Source organism: Strix uralensis, chromosome 6 (assembly GCF_047716275.1).
Source record: "Strix uralensis isolate ZFMK-TIS-50842 chromosome 6, bStrUra1, whole genome shotgun sequence".
Classification (NCBI taxonomy): Eukaryota; Metazoa; Chordata; class Aves; order Strigiformes; family Strigidae; genus Strix; species Strix uralensis.
This window is the reverse complement of record NC_133977.1, coordinates 31,646,343-31,664,960: the sequence shown is the minus strand read 5'-3', so window position 1 is coordinate 31,664,960 and position 18,618 is coordinate 31,646,343. Positions and strand designations below refer to the sequence as shown.

Genomic DNA, 18,618 nt, shown 5'->3' with positions numbered 1-18,618 from the left:
ATGCGGAACAGCGCCATTCCTGCGCCCAGAGACCCTGCACTGATGCAGATAGAAAGAAGCAGATGCTTACATGTATAGACGGCAATAAAACTAGAGTGTAACATTTTTAGGATCGCAGCTGAGCTCTCAGACAAGGCTTTCTGTAATGACTAATACGAATACGGTCTAATGCGACAGTTCACTGTCTGCAGCCGCATTCAGTCATGAAAGTAAGCAAGTTCCTCCAGATGTTACACACTGGAAAAAAAAAAAAAAAAAAAAAAAGAAAAGCACATCCAGTTTTCAATCTTTTTTATTTATTTAAACTGTACACAAATGTAAAATACTTCAACAGCAAATCTAAGTGAAAATTGTTTGGTTTAAATTATTATGGAACAGAACCTAAAAGGAACTTTATTAAATAAACATAAAAATTGGATTTAAAGGATGCACATATTGTAATGTATTCTACAATAGTAATTTTTTTTCACTCTACGTTCCATGTGCGTATGGTATAGAAAAGACACTGAATAGAACAAACAGAATCCATTTTGTACCCTGAAACAATTGGTAGGCCTCGTGAGGGATTGCTCAGTATGACTACATGATATATGATGGCTTTGCCATCTCATAAAAATTATAACTAATATGTTGGCCTCTTTGGTTCCAAAATTTATGTATAATACATTTAACTGTATTCATTTTTTGCTGCTATAAAAATAACATTTTTTTCAAATGGCAGTTTTTTGACTAATCATGCAACTAAATCAGTGCAAACATTAAAAGCAATCATTCGCTTTAAAAAAGAAGCAAAAGATTTAATTTCAAGTATAAAAAAATATAAAAAAGTCATATCGTAAGTCCAGTTTTGTCTAGTATGGGTCAACACTTTAAATTGCATAGCTCATGCGGCACCTGTTTACCTAGATAGTGAGCAAAGATAAGTGCACTATCAAGTACCACTTTTCAAGGCATTGAAATTTGCAAGTGCTATTATACGTGCATTCAAGCAGTTTGCAAGTGCTATGCTGTATCATTATTTTCTGATCTTTATGGCCATCCTCGACACCTCCTGGTAAGGAAATTGAAAGCACTCTCCTCTCTCCTCCTTTCCAAGACTTGTTAAAATGTTCCTCGCCTGTTATTAAACACACTGCATTTTTCAGAACGTCTCCACTTTGTTACTGTCACTCCTCTTTAAGGTTCATTGGTTTAGCTGTGGTGGCGGTTGCTTGTTTGCTCGTCCCCCACGTGACGTGTCCTTGCTGAGTCCCCCGTTGAAGAACACAGATTGCAACTTTGACTTTTCATTCTCCAAACAGTGAGAGATGCCAACAGTCAACACAGTCCAGGTATGGTATCGGATCCCCTTTTCCAAGACACGGCAGGTGTAGCCATCCACAGGTTGCTAGTGGGCAGTTAAAGCATCGGATCACGCCAGCCCAGTTTGTGACTTCGCAACGGGCAGATGTTAGAAATACAGCAGTTGCTTACGCATCTGTCCCCTTTTCTCTCTCTCTCTGATGGTACCATACAATTCCTTACTGGAAGTGCTGTAGGAAGATGCGGGTATCTGTGATGTTTACATTTAGATAAATTTAAATTAAGAGGAAGTGATTGATCATCTCCCAAGGCAGGTGTCCTGCAGCTTCCCATTAGACCTAAGAGGTGACGGTTGACTTTTTTTTTCTTTTTTTTTTTTCTTTTTTTTTTTTTTTAATAATTTTCTAAGTTTGGTCATTTCGACACCTGTGTGCAAGAATACGTCGTGTTCTCGCAGTCTGTGCTTTTGCCTGAGCAAAGGGAGCTCATTTCGGTCTGGCTTCGCCGGCAGGCGGGGAAACAGCTGCTCAGCCGTTCACTCGTACTGGCAGGCATTTAGGTCCGTCGTCACTGGTCACTGACTTTCTGTGCTCATGTACCTTTTCCGAGCTGCCTCGTGTGTGTGTGTTTGTGTGTGTGTGTGTGTATGAGTGCGTGTTTGTGTGCGTGTCCACGTTACGTGTGTATGTGTGTGTCTTTAAGATATTTCATAACATTAACTTATAAGTGGTAGAATATATAAGTGTCCAAGATCCACAAACTGCCACTGTCCTGACACCAAAGTGAAATGATTTTTTTTCTTTTTTTTCTTTTTTTTTTTTTTTTGTCAAACTTTTCCACAGTGACTTTCCAACACTGATGCCTGGATACACAGTGAAACTTCCTCCAACACCATCTCGTACGGGAATGTTTTTTTTCTCTCTCTCTCTCTCTCCCCCCCCCCCTCTTTCTCTCTCTCTCTCCCCCCCCCAAAACACACCTTAAATCAAGCACAACCACATTCTTCCACAATCATATTGGGAACGTCCCTTTTCACAATGTTATATTCATCATCAAAGTACAGCATTGACATTGTGCTAAGTTTGGTTGGAATGCAACAGGAGTTCACGGTGCCCGGGTTCAGCCCCCGCATTCGGTACTGATTCACGACGGCGGTGTGAAAGGAGGAAGCCGACCCCGGGACGCCGGCCAAGTAGGCCGGGCAGCTCCCTTCACAGTAATTCCCATAGTAACCTGATGGTGCTATGATCCAGTCATTCCACCCAATGAGTCTAAAGTCAATGTAAAACTGTTGCCTGCAACATAGATTGGTCCTGCCATCGCACTCCAGGCCTCTTTTCCGGATCCTGTGTTTGTTATCGGCGAGGCGGGCTTGCACCACTAAAAAAGGCCGGTGGGATTCCTCCCCGGGGTCCACATAAATTGGCAGCACTGAATACTCTTCACAGCCCTCACATTGAACATCCAAGTTCAGTCTCCTTTCTCCTCTCTCAAACAGAGCCTGGATCGCCTCTGTCATGGGAAAAGTGTGCCAACCACTTCTTTTGAGATCAACTTTCTTTTCAACCACATTCCACTTGTTGCTAGTGTCCGGGTCTTGGAAATAGACTTTGACTCTTACTTTTCGCCTGCTGCCTTTCTCTAAGACATATGGAAGCAGCTTCAAGTAAAGCCACAGGCTGGCTTGAACGACAAACAAGTTCTGGTTCCCTTCATTCGAGATGAAGAAATAGAGGCGGACTCTAGATGAGGCCAGATCGTCTGCAAGATAAGGAGAGATCAGCAAGATTAAGTCAAAAAGGAAACGTTAGCCTGTGTGCCATTCTGGACTCAGGGACAATGCTAGAGCACAGCAGATCGAGGGAGCAGCGACAGGGCTGTGACGGCCAGAAGGCATGCACTGAATCAGATATCCCCAATTTGCAATCAAAATGAATCGAAAAGGGACTTCCCACAGCAACGTTCATCATCGGGCTGTGGCCGGATGTGTCAGATCCACAGACACCAGTAAGAGCTCTCCAGAATATGGGGTTTTTCCAGGCAGCCACCTTTAAAGACGCTACAGCAGCACCTTGAAAAGACCGGCACTCGGACTCTGCTATCTCATCGGTTTAAGAACAGTTTTAACTTTCAGCTACCTGCCAATTCTTGCAGGGAGAGCCCTTTCAATAACCACCGAAACGCCAATGCCAAAGCAGGGATTTTGTTTCGATTTTCACATATTCTCATCGCGGTTTAACAGAGAGGATTCACGAGACAGAGGGGAAAATATTTCAGCAATGTGCCCGCTTGTCCAAAAGATCAAGCTAACCCCCCCTCAGTCTGGTAGAATATCTGCTATTATTAATCGTTTCGATCTCTGCCTTTCTCCCCCGAAATGATAAACTCCCATACAAGGCGAGGCAGTGAAGCGCTTGCTCTCGCTGTAACGCTGTTCCTGGCTGTTCTCAATACGCTTTTCAATAACACCAGAATTAAAGGAGCTAAATTGTCACGGAAAGCCAAATGTCACCAAATGTCTGACATAACCCCTTATTTGTAAACAAAAGAGCCTGCTGCATGAAATACTTCAGAAATACCAGGGGCCCTCCTGCAATTTTGTACTATAAGTCCTAACTAAATTTGGCGTAGGTGATAAATGTGCAAGCTGGCCTTTACGGTGGAGACTGTAATTCTGGTCCTTGAATCAAAGTCTCCCAACCGCTATTTAAAATTATTGCTGGAAAGGCATTTTCTCATCTGCCCTTATCTGTTTCGCTTCTTTCTGTACAGAGCCAAATGTAGATTTTTCTTCCTTTTCTTTTCCTAAGAATCTTTATTATTTTTGTCAATGAATGGGATTTTTTTGCGTAGTCAGTGTCTTCATTTGTTACCCTAGATGCCTTTCAAATGTGCCTCCAGGGCCCATTCGGTACCTTGTAATATTTCAGTGACAAAAATTTTCACTGTGTTTGCCTATGTTTTACATAAAGTCGATTCTGGAAGTGTTACAAAAGCCAGCGATTGATTGAATACCAAAGGGAAGTACAAGCCCACCCCGGATCTCCCAACAACAGCCTATTAAAAAACAACAAACCCCAAAATGTACGCTAAGAAAGCCTTTCACCTGTTAGTAAATACGCAACTTCTTTATAAACTGTGGTGACAGTGACAGAAAAAGAACAGTTACGGTGTTGCTGCACCGATCCACATCACTTGTGTTGTGTGAGATTGTGTGTGCCCATAAATTTTGTATGTGAATATAACAAGCATATGTATAATGCAACAGATCCCATAGATACTGTAAATGTATATGCCTTTGGTAAGTGGGAGGGTAGATAAAGAAGATGAGTGGGCAGTATACAGGATAGAAAGAGATTTATTTTGTGGACAAATGATATATAGATGCCACGGGAAGATAGGGAGAGAAAAAAACGAACTGAACGATAGAGCGATGAAGGAAAGGAGAGATGGGCAGATAGACAAGAGAGAGCTAATTCGCAGAGTGATGGTGTTAGAGCCAGATGTGCAAAGTTCACAGGCACAGTGGTTGCCTGGATAAACTGCTGGAAAGCTGCGCTGAAGGGATTCAGTGACACATAACTGCAATGGCTGGACAGGATTGAGATGGCTGGTACCGTGGGGATGGATGGCACAGTTAGTAAATGGACTGACGGACAGAGAGGAGACAGACACACTCGGTAGGAGGCTGCAAGCAGTGGACAAACAGACAAGGCCAACGCTACGAATGAAAGCTAAATAAATGGGAAACGAAGGGACGGGCGAATGCAAGCCTCAACAGACAGATGCATGCAGTGAACCAGATGAACGTGCAGGGCAGACAGACGAGGCGAGGGATGCAAGAGATGGAGTGGGACGGGCGGAGGGGGGACAGTGGGACACACGGGGACCGAGGCACGCCACGGTGCAGCTGGAAGGACCGCGGGAGGGGAGCCGGGGGGGCACGGAGGCTGCGGAGGGATGGAGGGACACAGCGAGGGGAGTCGCAGGGCGCGACCCGGGGAGCATCCCGGGCACAGGGGCACCCGCAGGGAGGACGGGCAGGCGCGGGCAGGGCCAGGGCGAGATGGTGCGGGGCAGAGGAGAGAGCGGACGAGGCGGAGGGGGCAAGCGGGTGAGTCCGGTGCTTGCAGCAGGCAGGAGTACAGGCAGGGCGCACAGGGGGGCAGGCAAGGGCGGTGAGGGGAGCTGCCAGGGGTCAGTCAGGGGGACAGCGCCGGGGGGCAGGAGGACAGGCAGGGCGAGCGGGCGGGCTGACAGGGGTCGAGCAGGGGGACTGACAGCCAGGGGCGAGGCAGGCCGGGCAGGAGAGAGCAGCGGGGCGGGGGGCCGAGGCCAGGCCGGGCAGGGGAGAGCGGCGGGGCGGGGGGCCGAGGCCGGGCCGGGCAGGGGAGAGCGGGCGGTGGGGGCGCGGGGCCGGGCGGCGCCCACCTGTCTCGGCGAAGCTGATGATCTCGGAGACGGGGTCGTGGGCCGGGGGCCCGGCGCTCGCCTGCCCGTCCAGGCTGGGGATCTCCACGCGGCCGTCCTCCCGCACCTTGCCGGCGTGCAGCTTGCGCAGCGCCGTGACCATGGCCGCCTTGGGCACGGCGTGCGTGATGTTGGGCCGGTCCCGCATCTGCAGCCGGCTCAGGATGTGCCTCTTCACCGCCTCCAGGAAATCCCCGTCCACCTTGCCCGGCTCCTCGGGCCGCCGGAAGCCGCAGGAGGTGCATGTGTCCTGCGGGGAGCCGCCGGCGGGGGCCGGCGGGGTCGGGGTGGCCGCGGCGCCCAGCAGGAGCAGCCCGCAGGCCAGCAGCGCGGCCAGCACCCCCCGGCGAGCCGCCCCGTCCATGGCGGAGGAGCGGGGGGCCGAGCTGGGGGCCGCCCCGAAGCGCCGCAGGGAGCCCGTCTGCAGGCAGCGCCGCTCCGTGCGCTCCGCGGCGCGGAGGGGGCGGTGGCAGCCAAGCTGGGGGGCCGCAACCGCTCCGCGCAGGGGGGGAGCCGCGGCGGAGGGAGGGGGCGCCCGGGGAAGCGGCGTGTGCCGCCGGGGAGGCGGAGGGGGGAGGCTGCACACGCAGGCACCGAGGGCGAAGTTGGCGGGGGGGGGGGTTGGGGGGTGGGGGCTGGGGGGGGGCAGCAGGCTTGGCGTGCACGGAGAGCCCGGCTCCACGGGGGAGGGGGACGGCAGCAGGTGAGGGGGTGGCTGCGGAGCCCGGGGAGGAGGGAGGGGGAGCGGGGAGCGAGCCGGAGGTGCGAGGGGAGCCGGGGAGCAGGGGGGGAGGCGGCGCCGCGCTGCCCCGGTGCCCCGCGCCGCTTCAGAGGGGCATCCCCGGGCGCAGCCGCTCCTGGTCCATCGCTCGCTTCGGCAGGTCCGGGCGGGCCGCGGAGGAGAGGAGCTCTTTAGTCCAGCGTCATTGAGGGGGGTCAGGGAGATAAACGAAGCAGATTTATATACAATCCAATTTATAGCTGGGGGGGGGGGGGGGGGGGGGGGGAGAAATGCCACTTGTACCCCCCCGCCCACTCCGCCCCCGCAAGACAACAATCCACAGGCCGTGGGTGCAGGTCTCTGAGCAGGTCGGCTCCGCGCCGCTCGGTTGTCCCCCTTCAGCGCCCGCTGCTTCTCAACGTGCCATCAAAGTTGACCCGGAGCATGGCTGGGGAGGGGGCCGGGGGCGGCGGGGAGGGGGTACGCGGCTGGCAGCTCCGCAGTTGCGAGTCTTCTCCCCCCACCGCCCCGTTTATAATTAGCGAGATGCTTTTATTTTCAAAGCAGCGCGGAGGGTCCGGAGTCCGGCGAGGATGCTGCGGCGGCGCCCGGCGCGGCCCCCCCCGCCGCGGGCAGCGGCACCGCACGCTGCGCGGCCGCGGAGCGGGGAATCGGCTCGATCCCGGCGATCCCAGGAGAAGCTGCACGGATCCACTCGGTCAGACCAGCTCTTCAGCTCGCTCCCTCGCTCGCTCTTTTTAAACAATATCTCCCTTGTTGGTGGTTTGGGTTTTATTATTATTATTGTTAGTATTATTTTAAGTGTGATTTTTGTTGTTGTTGTTGTTGCTGCTGCTCTGCTCCAGTTAATCTGTCTCCCTCTCTTTCTCCGCGTCTTTTTGATCTTTCGCTCGCCTTGTGCTGGCTTGAACGCTGTGTTTTGTTTTGTTTTTGGGTTTGGGTTTGGTTTTTTTTTGTTTTTGGCTTTTTTTGTTTTTTTAACGCGTCTGATGTTCCCTTTCGGATCCGCAGTGGAAGGTCTCGGGGAAGCGGCTCGCTCCTCGCTTATCTTCCTCTGATCTCCTCCTGCTAATTTTCCCCCCCTGCAAAATCACGACATTGTGGCACTTTCTACTGAAACTTTTATACAGGAGTTAAAACCACGTGGGAACTCCAACCTATAACAGAGACGCCATGGGTTCCTCACTATTTAGGAGATTAAGTTAAGTCTTTTGCCCCCTGGGCTATTACAGTAACTTCCTGATGTGGAAATATTAACTATGCTGTTTCTTTAACTCCCCCCGTCCCCTCCCTCCCTCCCTCCCGGTTCCTCCAAACACACCCACCGCACACCGACCCGCGGCCCCGTCCCGTCCCGTCCCCCGGCAGGACGGACGGACACCGAGCGGCAGCAGCCCCGGCCCCCCCTCCCGGGAGATGGATGCCCCCCCCCCCCCCGGTGTTCCTTGCCTTTTAAGCACTTGAAAGAAGAAGTCATTAGAAAGTTTACCGTCGGGTTGGCTTTGCGACGGGGCAGGTTTTTGTTTGTTTGTTTGTTTGTTTGTTTGAATGGGCCGGGTAATCGGGGCGGGTGCCGGGGATTGTGTGTGTTTTCCGTGGGGCAGGAGGGACGCGGGCGCGGAGCCTGGCGGAGGCAGCGCGGGGGGGTCGGGGCGGCGGCCGAGGGGAGCCGGGAGGGGAGATAACGGGAACGCCGCGCTCCCGCAGCCGGAGTGCCGGCCCTGCCCATGCTCTGCGAACGGGTTCTCCTCCGCGGGGCAGCCCCGGGCTTTGGGGGGGTCTCCAAGGCGAAGGGGGGGGGGGGGGGGCTCTAATTCCGCCCCCCCCCCTCCCCCGCAGGGGTCAGCAGAGGCCCCCACCGGCTCCCCCCCAACAGCCGAGCCTGGGGGCGAGCGGCTAGGGACGGGGCGGGGGGCGACAGCCGTGCCTCCGCGGGCACGGCACCGGGGCGTTACAGCGAGCTACGCCGCGCCCGCCGGCTCCGCGTTGTTCCGCGGCACGCCGCCCCACGGCCCCCCACCTCCCCCGGCGCGCTCGGGGCCGGGCACCCCCGCTGAGGCAGCGGCGCGGCTCACCTGCGCGGTGGCCCGGCCCCGGGCGGCGCCGTGCGCCGAGGCTGAGCCCGGCAGCCGCGGCCGCTGCGCGCTGCCCCGCGGCCCTGCGCGCCGCCGCCGCCGGGGGAAGCCTGGGCAGAGGGCGCCCCCTCTGGGCCGCGCGGGGAAGCGGGCGGCGGGGCCGGGCGGGGTCACCGGGGGAGCGGGGCAGCCCGCGGCCGGGGCCGGGGCCGGGGCGGTGGCAGCGCGGCCCGTCGGGAGCGGGAGCCGCTGGGGCCCCCGCGCTGCGGTAACGGGCGGGGGTCGGGCTGGGGCCGCCCCGGGCCGGGGGAACGGGCGGTCGCAGGCGGCGGCGGAGGTTTCCGCCGGTCGGGTCAGGGCCTGGCCCTGCAGAGGCGGGGGGCCGGGGCCGGGGAGCGGGGGGTGCGCGCTGGAGGCTGTGCTGGGAACCGGCAAAGGAGCGCCTTCGGCTGAGCCTCCTGTAGCCCGGGAGCGGGCCCAGGCAGCAGGGCTACCGGCTCTTCGAAATACATTTTCCTTTTTTTAACAAAGAAAAATCTGACTTCGAGAATGAAAGTAAATCTGAAGACCTTCATCTTTTTCATTGAGCCAAAGGGTGGTTTTCGAGGGGCGGATGCAGGGGATACAAAATTTCAAGCATGACAGCAAAGAAACCCCTTCAGCTCATACCAGTTTTTAGAAGAAGAATAAAACTTCTCATATATTCCTGGACTTCACACACGTGAGCTCTGTTAGTTGTCACTAATACGAGCAATGCAGGAGCATAAAGAGGGTGAAGTGGACGATCAGCTCATTGCTGTGATTTAAGAATAGAAGGGACAAATGCTATTCTCATCATAAACATTTTCCTTCTTGTTCTGTACTGCAAAAGGAAAGACACTTAATGCTGTGCTTCGAAATCACATTGCAATCCCAATCTGATTCTTCATGTTGGTTTTAATATAAACACGGTGTAGTTGCATATACAGCATTGTAAATCAAATCCTCAGTATCACTGGAGCTACCCTGATGGGAGATCAGAATTAGGTACAGTATTTCCTCCCTGCCAGTAACAGGTTTTGAATGGAAAGCCTGGAATGTAAAAAAAGAAATAATGCTAAAAATCCAATCACTCTGACATCCTGTGAGCTAATGAGAGCACGTGAATACAACAAGCTTAGTACTTCACAGTAATTAATTTGACAGCAAAGAGCTAACAAGAAAACAACAGGCAGAGCAGTGATGACTGGTTCATGGAGTTCACTGTCAAACAAGAAATAGGTGCAAACACAGTCCCTCTCCCTTTGAAAACAACTATTTCATTGTACCAGTGAGGATGAAATGCCAAAGAGGGACAATACCATGTCTTCACTGAGGATAACAAATCTGGGAAGGTATTTCTAGTAGAAGGTTTTCTTTTTTACATACGATGATGATTCTTAAACATCCCTGTTACTCACTGTGGTGGCATGTTTTAGCTTCCCCGCCCCCCCTTCTCTTTTTCAGTTAACCAAATCCATTTGCATATTCAAATATTGGGAAGACTTATCTTCTCTAGCAATTACTAACAAACTAATACACTAATAACCTCTATTGTTATTTAAAGTGTGTCCAACACAACATTCTGGAGGCAGCTCTCACACAATGGACTTTCTCTGGCTTCTTCCTAGAGAAGAACTTAATCAAACCTTAGATGCTTTCAGGCAGAAGGGCCTACAGGGAGAGCAAACAGGGTTAACGGAAAGAAATGTGCCATTTGATTTCTAATCTTGCTCAGGGAGCAGGGCCTATTGATTGAGCCATAAAGCTTTGTTAATTTTAAGACCTCCTCAGCTTTCAGTTCTTTCCCCTGGGCATAAACTTGTTGCTTACACATAGTGGCTGAACTATCAGGGAAAGGGTAGCTTCACACTCCCCCTGCTCCCCTCTCCTCCCCTCCTCCCCTCTATTCTATTTGTTCTGAGCTCATCTGTGTGAGGACACATTTTCACACACACCTTCTCAAACCGGCTGCTATTCATCTGATTCAGGGTCATGCTTTTCCATACATTAAATGCAGAGGAAAAGTGGGAAGGAAATGGCTGGGATTTGTGTTTAATGGGTAAGCACACGGTTAGCCAGGGAGCCCCGCTGTGAGAAAGTACAGTATCAGAGGGTATTTTCTGTAGAAACAGCAAGTCTCATGACTGGAATGTGATGCTTATGAAAGTTACTAGTAGCATGAAATCATTATAAACAGAGATCTTCAGCCAGTGTAAATCAGCATGTTTCTGAGGCATCAAACCACTACAACTCTTCCTCTATAACCTAGATATTTGCTTATGTACATTTTTCTCAAATGCAGAGGTCACGCTTTTGGAGAGGCCAGTCAGTACAGCTCTGCACCTTCCTGAGTCGGTGGGAAGCTCTAAAAACTGAGCAGACAGCGATGGCACAAGGCAGCTCCCTCACTGCTCTGCGTTTCCATGATGCCTTCAGTGGGACCATAAACAATTTACACTAGCAAAGGATCTAGCCCCTCACATACTGCTAAAGCACCTTTTATGCTCTTAAACCATTAATAATATCCATTAGGTAACCTTACTAATCCCTCTGAGGAAAGATTTTCTTTACTGTACTGATGGCTGAACTGAATAAAGCTTCATTTATAAGAGGCCCAGTTTGCACTAGAAATGCTGCTTCTTTGACAACCAGCAAATACAAGTTTTACTAGCACAAGTATCTTTTTCTGCAAGCATTTCCTAAATAAAATAGGCTATACTGGCAAAAGCACTTTTTTTGCTCATATAGCTGCATCTATACAGGGGATTTTTGCACGTAGTGAAACGCAATCTGTTTTAAATGTCACTTCAGAAGAGCATTGCTATCCCACAGAAGTTTCAAGGCTAGACCTTGAAGTATATACTTCTGCCTCATCTCTGAAAACTTTTTACAAGGTGGCTATTGTCGTCTTGCTGGAAGTATAGAGAAACTGAGGCGCACAGTTACAGGGGCAGGCTGGGAGTGCTTGCTCTATCTGGAATTTGTATTCATGCCATTCTTTTGCTCCAGATTAAATTATGTATCCATAATCAGACTGATTCCCTCACTGTGCACAATTACTTTTTAAACAATTGCAGCAAAACCAGCGGATGTTTCAAAAGCACCATAAATCTGTAGAAGGGAAAGTCCTGCTGAAAATCAAGTAGATAAATGCTGTTCTGAATGACCTGGACAATTTCTGAACTGGCAAAGGTAGAGGAAAAAACCCACTAAAGGGTTAATCTGGCTCCTTTGCTTCTGCCTGTGCTTCTTTAACTGAAAACTCTGCTAACAGAGATTTGCTCTCTCTAAAAAAAGGGTCCTACTTTGAATATCACTTGGAAAAAGGGAGTATAGCAGACAGAAACAAGGGACCTGACCAAACTGGGAACTCCTCACCTAAAGCAGGTACAACAAGAATCTGGAAAATGAGTCACAGAGAAATAAAACCGAGCCCTCAACAGGTTTTGAGGAGCACCTATTGAATGCCAGCTCCTCGCACAAGTGTCAGGCAGGATGGGCGCATGGGGGAGGCGGCAGTAGAGGGTTGCAGGGGCACACTCACAGCCTCAGCCTCCCACTCCCACTGCACCTGCTTTAACACAGCTGTAGTCCCGCTCCCCTCAGCTCAGCTACCTTGCAGTGCCTCACAGGCAACATGTTGGGCGATCGGTCCTCTTCAACGACCCCTTCGCACTCCCGGCAGGTTTGCATCCAAGCTCCCACGTTTGCTGTGGGGAACTAAGTGCAGCTGGGTCTCATGCGCCGTGAAGCGAAGCGGTTGCAGTCAGGTACCTCGGGCAGGTCTCTGCACAAAGTAGCATGCCCTTTGGCAAAGGGACTGAGTTCAGGGATCTGCTTCAATTTCCTAAGCAAAGGGACTGAACGCCATAGGGTGGATACCCCCTGTGATATTCAAAAGCTATCTGCTGCTTGTTGATGGCCCAGAAGCGCTCCTGTTTTCCTCACAGTCTGTCCGCTGTAGTCCAAAGCTGTAGCCTTATAACCAGGCAGTGACTTCCTCTGAAGTTGCTTGTATTGACCTAAATAAGTTGGGGCGGGTGAGGACACACATACAACATGAAAAAGCTGTGCTGGTTGCCCAACAAAGAAGTGTCTGCTTTGTGGTGAGCACTTTTAACATATAAGCACTTTTAACATACGTAAGAACATGATTTTCATGTTTGTTTAAGTTCACACCAAAAGCCTTGCAAAGTAGCAAAGTGAGTAAAAATAAAATCTGCATTTAAGTGGTAAACAAAATAGGTAAAACTTGACCTCGTAATTTGAACGCTACTTACTGAGGCAGTGCATTTAGAGATCGACTGGTACATTTCTTCTATACATCCAGCTGTAATTGATATAGCTAATAGATCGGGAAAATGAACAGCAGAATAGAGCAATATTAAAATCAGCTGTCCTGAGAAAATAGTGATTATCAGGGAGTGGTGACAAGATGGAAAGTGTTCCCTCCAATTTAAATGGAACTCAGAGCAAAAAATGGCTGGTACCTTTGCAATGCCATGGGAAAAATGGGGTACAGAAGCTCAAGTCATCTCATGATGAACAATTGATAGCACTTGACAAGTACTTGAACATAAGCTACCTTCTTTTTTCTACAAGCAAGCAGCACAATGTAGAGGAAGGTTCTACACCTGCTGCCTGTGGGACAGGCTGCAGCCAGAAGACCTGTGCTTAGGCCTGAATTTCTTCCTCTTTAGCCCATTTTCACTAGCTGTAAATTGTGGATGACAGCATTCAACCCTCTGTAAGTTGCTTTTAAATCAAGTGGAGAAAAGCAGCATACAGGAATTCATCCTCTTTATGGAGCTTGATACTAACAGCATGGACTTGGTGCTGTATGTCAAAAGTAATTTTTGATCTGTTCATACCTAAATTGCCCAGTTTTGTTTCCATGAGCCTTTTGCTATATCAAACCAAAACTGTTGTGCAGTTTGGCTGTTTGCACAAGAACGTCAGAGTGGGTTTTTAAGGACGATTGTGATATGGTTGACTGATGCACTCACTACTAGGGCCACGAGCAAGGGGATCTTGTAAAAGCACCAAAGTTCCCCCGCTCAAGCAAGGAAGATCTTTTCCACTGGGGCAGAGCGGTTGCACTGTCACAGTTAGTGGAGCTCTATCAATTTATCCCAGCCGAGAGCTGGCCTGCATGATTTACAGTCATTTGCCCAGTGCTATTTAGCCATTTCAGGCCCCTAGCAAGTATGTTCAGGCTGTCTCACCCTCCACGTTTACTACATTGACGTTAGTTACAAGCAAGTCCTCTGCTACCACCCGTTGCTGTTTCAGTACTACTAAATCATGTGAGAGGGTTAAACAAAAATTTCTAAATCACCTTCTGCCCTACTCAGTATTTATCATTTATAAGTCAGCGCTGCCTGTCTCCTCATGAGGGAATAAACAAATACGCCATGGAATTAAAACACAACAGATTGCAAACTCTATACGACTTGGGCACTAACATCTGCCATTTCTTCCAAAACACCTGAAAAAGCACATACAGTGACAGCTCAGGGTGTCCCCTTAACTGAGATGTCCCCTCAAAGGGGTTTTAAGATTGTGGGAGTTCTTCACTCCCCAGGCTACAAGCAGGTCTTCTTGTTCTGTTATTTCCCTGCCACAATCTCATAATTGAGACAGCTTATTAATAAAGAATAACCCTAAAACTTCTTCAGAGCCCTTTGCCATTTCTGAGTAATAGTCTCGCCCCCCCGACATTTATTGCTGTGGTTTAGATCCTTACCAAGAGCATTATTAAGAATAAATCATATTATGTGTAAATATTACTGTGAAATACACTGATACTATTATACAAGGGTAAGAAATTAAACCACAACTCCAGAGACAGCAAGAACAGGAGCACATGTATCATATTAAGCAGACATTGGGTCTACCAAACCTACACAGGTACTGAAGTGTTAGAAGGGTGCAGAGCTACAACAGGAAAGTGAGTTGTTCTAGGTTTTTTTTGCTTAAAAGATGAGAGAGAGGGCCTAGGGGAGGGGAATGCATGAAAAAGAAAAGGATGAACCTTTTTTTTTTGGCTACTCCAGATGGGGTTTTCCTCTGTTTAACTGCTGAAGGACAGAAAGATTTTAAATTAAAATCTTAATAAATATAGCCCTGAGGCTAGTTACATTATTACATCCAAGATGATTACAGCAACCAAGCCACAAAAAAAAATATTTATTTAAAGCATAATAAGCCTCAGTATTTAGTTAGAAGAAAGCTAGGCAGCTAACTGACTTCCAAACTAGTGAATTTTCCATTCCGCTCTGCCGAAAGCATAGACCAGCATGGCACATAGTTTGCAGGACTTGGTTTCATTTCTGCACAAGATATCATTATTACTGCTTATACTTTATGTATATATATGTATAAAAAATACAATTGCTCAGATCATGTGCATGAGGGTTGGCAGGAAAGAACCCCAAGTTTGCAATATGCAGTAGGAGATGCGGATAATTAGTGAGCTTCATTGTGAAAGAGCAATCTAGGTCCCCCAGCTTGCTTAAGTAAGGCGTGTTCTCCTTGAGCCATTTGCCACTTTCAGTTGGTCCTAGTCTCAAGACAAGGTACTGCACTTTACTTGTTTGTGTAGGTTTTTTTTTTAATTATGGGCATATTTTAATAAAGGATACAGGAAAATACAGGGATACAAAGAAAAGGATACAAGCTGATAGAGATGATTAAATCATAGAGCGACTGTGGAGTGGGTCATGAAGTGTTATAATCCCCAACTCCCCTCTGCTTTCTGCCTCAATGTGTTAATGCATCACACTTTAGTACAGTGACACTTTCAGCCCTAGGTGGAAATTCACACATGATGAAGAGGTGGAGGAGGATTTCCAGATGGTCAGACCTCAGGGAGTGAGAAAAGGTGGGGGGAGGAAGGGAGAAACTGCTGAAGGAAATCGGACTTTGGTCACATCAGTAATTTCCAGCTGAAAATGGAATATTAAAAAAACAATACAAAAAAACAATCACCAATGATCCCATACTGGAGCCAGGTGCATTCAGGTTTGGACGTTATGCATGATAAATCCTCACCAATGCTGTTTGTGAAAAATCCCTTGGAAATATTGGTTTATTTGTGTGTAACAGTGAAAGGTGTGAGCTTCATTGCCTTGGCCAAATTTCAGCATGGGTACTAAAGCATCCCAACACAGACCCAATTAGTTGTTTTATTCTGCACAGGTCCTCTTTACTAGAGGTTATTGTAAAGTGGCACTTGCTCTGAATCGTGCATGAATTTTCCCTCTAGCCGAGGATGTATCTGGCTGCTGCACATCCTTTGGGACCCTCTTCTGCAGGGCCACCTCTCCAAGAGCAGCAAAGGGCACTGAGACAGAGAAAATGCAAGGCTTGCAGCCAGTTGGTCGCATCACACCCCAAAACAGGCCCCGCTTTCCCTTTAGGGGAGCATAAGGCAGCAGCTGCTATCATGCAGCTGGACTTCTCTAAGACCTCATTTACTGTGGCCTTTTGGGGGGAATGGGAAGGTAGTCATGGTCTAGAGTTCAGGGGGTCTGGTCCTTCAGGGTGAGAGGTGCTAGGGCTGTATAAAGAATTAGCAATAGATGGTATTTCTATTTCACAGCTCTTTCCAGATGTCAGGGTTAGGGGAAATTTAAGATACTCAATTTAGGCATCACTGTACCCCTATATTAGGGGAGGGAAAATAGTCTCCTCATCATGACATAAAAAGCAAGCATTTGGTGTGATGGCTCACACTGCATTTCTAAGGGCTCTTGCTTCATTTTCTTAGGTGTTCCTTTGGTCAGAGCATTTCCCCCACCACAAAATGGACACTACAGATGCCAGCAGTGTACAGTCACAATGGAAAGGTATATTATGTTTAATATCACCAGTATGATTGCATGCTGTTTACCTATATTTCCTGGATGGCAACAAAGTAAATTGACCACAGCATGATGAACTACTTGGACAAATCTCATGAGAAATGAGGCTGTCACACAGTTTACACTTTAGGGAAGTGTTTGTTCTATGTCCACTCCCTGTCACTCCCAGTACAAACCATGTTGTGCACTCAGGTCAGGAAAAAACTCGAGGAGACTGAAGACGCTGCTTTGCCTTACTCAACTTCTGCTAGTGCAAGTTCAAATTTGTAAAATCTGTGGTTTTAACTGATGCTAAATTCCTTCTCCCATTGACTTTATATGTTAACATTACTTACATCATGCGGAGAAACCTCAGGCATCTGATGTGGTAGTGACTTCCACGATGATATATTCAAGATGCCTGTCACTGGCTTTAGGGGCAAGCCAAAGACCTCTGAGCCTTGTAAAGCCTGCAGTATCCACCTCAGACTTCAGTCCTTTACAATGCCTAGATGAACATTTCTGATGAACATTGCTTCCCTAAGGACTCGGTGCAGCAGGTGTTTTCAGTCTGCCCACCTTCCAGATCAGGTGTCCAAAGATGCGGCAATAAATATAATTTTTTTTCTTCCCTTTTTCTAAAAGGGCTCAAGGTGGGTGGAGGGTATGGATGTAGGCTATTTTTATTCATACCTTAATTTAGTCAGTAGTCCAATGGTTCACAAAAGAAGAGCTGGGCTCAGTCCACTTCCCTGACTGACAGGAGTCCTGGGGAGCATGAGAAGAAGGTCAGATCTTCTCAGGAGGAGGGGGCTATGGGGTGATGCTGGGACAGGAGCACTTTCCAAGCCTCCAGTTGAGTCAGCGCATGACTGAATGGAACATGATCCTACCGCTCTCTAAGTAGACAGTTCAGAGAGCCACAAGGCCAGACCTCCCTGCTTCCCACCCTGCTAGCCAAAACATCTGGAACTACACAATTCGCATGAGACCAGCTTTAAAAGGACAGAGGTAGTCCCCTCCCTGGCACAGAGCATACCCTGGTAAGTGCACTCTGCTGGGAGAGGAGACATACACACTCCCTGGGGCGGAAGGGAATTGAGCCATGCGAAATCCCCCGTGTTCGGCACTAGCCTTTTGAGCGCCAAGCGTAGTGTATACAAAACACTGCCGCGCTGCCAACCACCCTGCCCTTCCCTTGCAAGAACGGACCCACGCTCTGTTTCTGGAAGAAAGCCAAGAAAGAGCCTGAATTATGAAGCCCAAGAGATCCTCAGCCCGCAGGCAAGGTAGATTTAAGAGGCTGGGTTCCCCATCACTTGCTCAGGCAGTGGAACAGCCTCTTGGGTTTGGTGGCTGCCATTTTGAGATGGTGCATGGTGCAGGAAATTTTGGTATGAAAGGCAAAGATCTGGAGTTTGTGGTGGCTGCCAAGAACAGGCATTGCAACACTCCATGGTGATGCCCAAGACCTTTTGTAAATCTGCTTCCCCCAAACCGAAATATCGCTGATGTTGCCATGCTCGCAGTCCACAAAGCAATAGCAGATGGAGCTCCTCCAGAGCCCAAACCACTGTGTGATAAACACTGTACAGATCCAGGTCTGCCCAAAGAGTGGGCATTACAGGGGAGCAGAGAGATCACAAGTTAGAGAGGGGTAAGAGTCACTTGGCAACTTTAAGAGGCAGCTTTAATTGACAAGGTGCAAACAAACCTGTAGGATTGAGCCTGTAGCAAAATTGGTCCTGCTGTAACTTATCTTCTGTCTATGTAACAGGACTGAATTTGTTTAACAGTAGCTGTTAAAAAGCAATAGAAGAATACAGGTGTAAGTAAGGGTGGATTTAGACAAGGTAAAAACTGTATGTATTAAGACTTCAAAGTAAACAAGTGATTGATAGCAGTCAATGGAGACTGTTCTTACAACAGAAGTGGAAAAGCTGAATCAATAGAAGAGTAAACGGATAGAAGCAGAGTACTTGCCCATAACATGACTGTTGCTGTGAACTATTACAAGCATGCAACAAGGAAGGAGTAAACAGGTCCCCATCCCCATGGCTGGGATGTTTTGTTATTTAGCAGAGACCACCTGGTGCACAGCAGAGACAGCTTCATCTTCTCACTACAGACTTCCAGGTTTTAGAGGTTATATTCCAGTTTTGAG

General features: G+C 49.0%; 1 protein-coding gene and 1 long non-coding RNA gene across 2 annotated transcripts; one reads left to right on the top strand and one right to left on the bottom strand.

The window, feature by feature from the left end:
* Positions 1-235: 235 nt before the first annotated feature.
* Positions 236-6,261, bottom strand: INHBB (inhibin subunit beta B). Its single transcript, XM_074873566.1, has 2 exons — positions 5,734-6,261; positions 236-3,063 (listed from the first exon to the last, which is right to left on the bottom strand). Exons 1-2 carry the CDS (start codon positions 6,134-6,136, stop codon positions 2,288-2,290), a joined length of 1,179 nt encoding a protein of 392 aa, XP_074729667.1. The 5' UTR covers positions 6,137-6,261; the 3' UTR covers positions 236-2,287.
* On the top strand, positions 5,348-7,379 carry LOC141945417 (uncharacterized). Its single transcript, XR_012629509.1, has 2 exons — positions 5,348-5,416; positions 7,061-7,379. It is a non-coding gene; the product is annotated as an uncharacterized LOC141945417 (long non-coding RNA).
* Positions 7,380-18,618: the final 11,239 nt, after the last annotated feature.

Bases quoted from the DNA above. Each gene is read 5' to 3' on its own strand.
- INHBB (XM_074873566.1), bottom strand. From the start codon at position 6,136: ATGGACGGGGCGGCTCGCCGGGGGGTGCTGGCCGCGCTGCTGGCCTGC. The intron at 3,064-5,733 runs GTGGGCGCCGCC...CTTATCTTGCAG, and splicing joins CATCAGCTTCGCCGAGACAG to ACGATCTGGCCTCATCTAGA.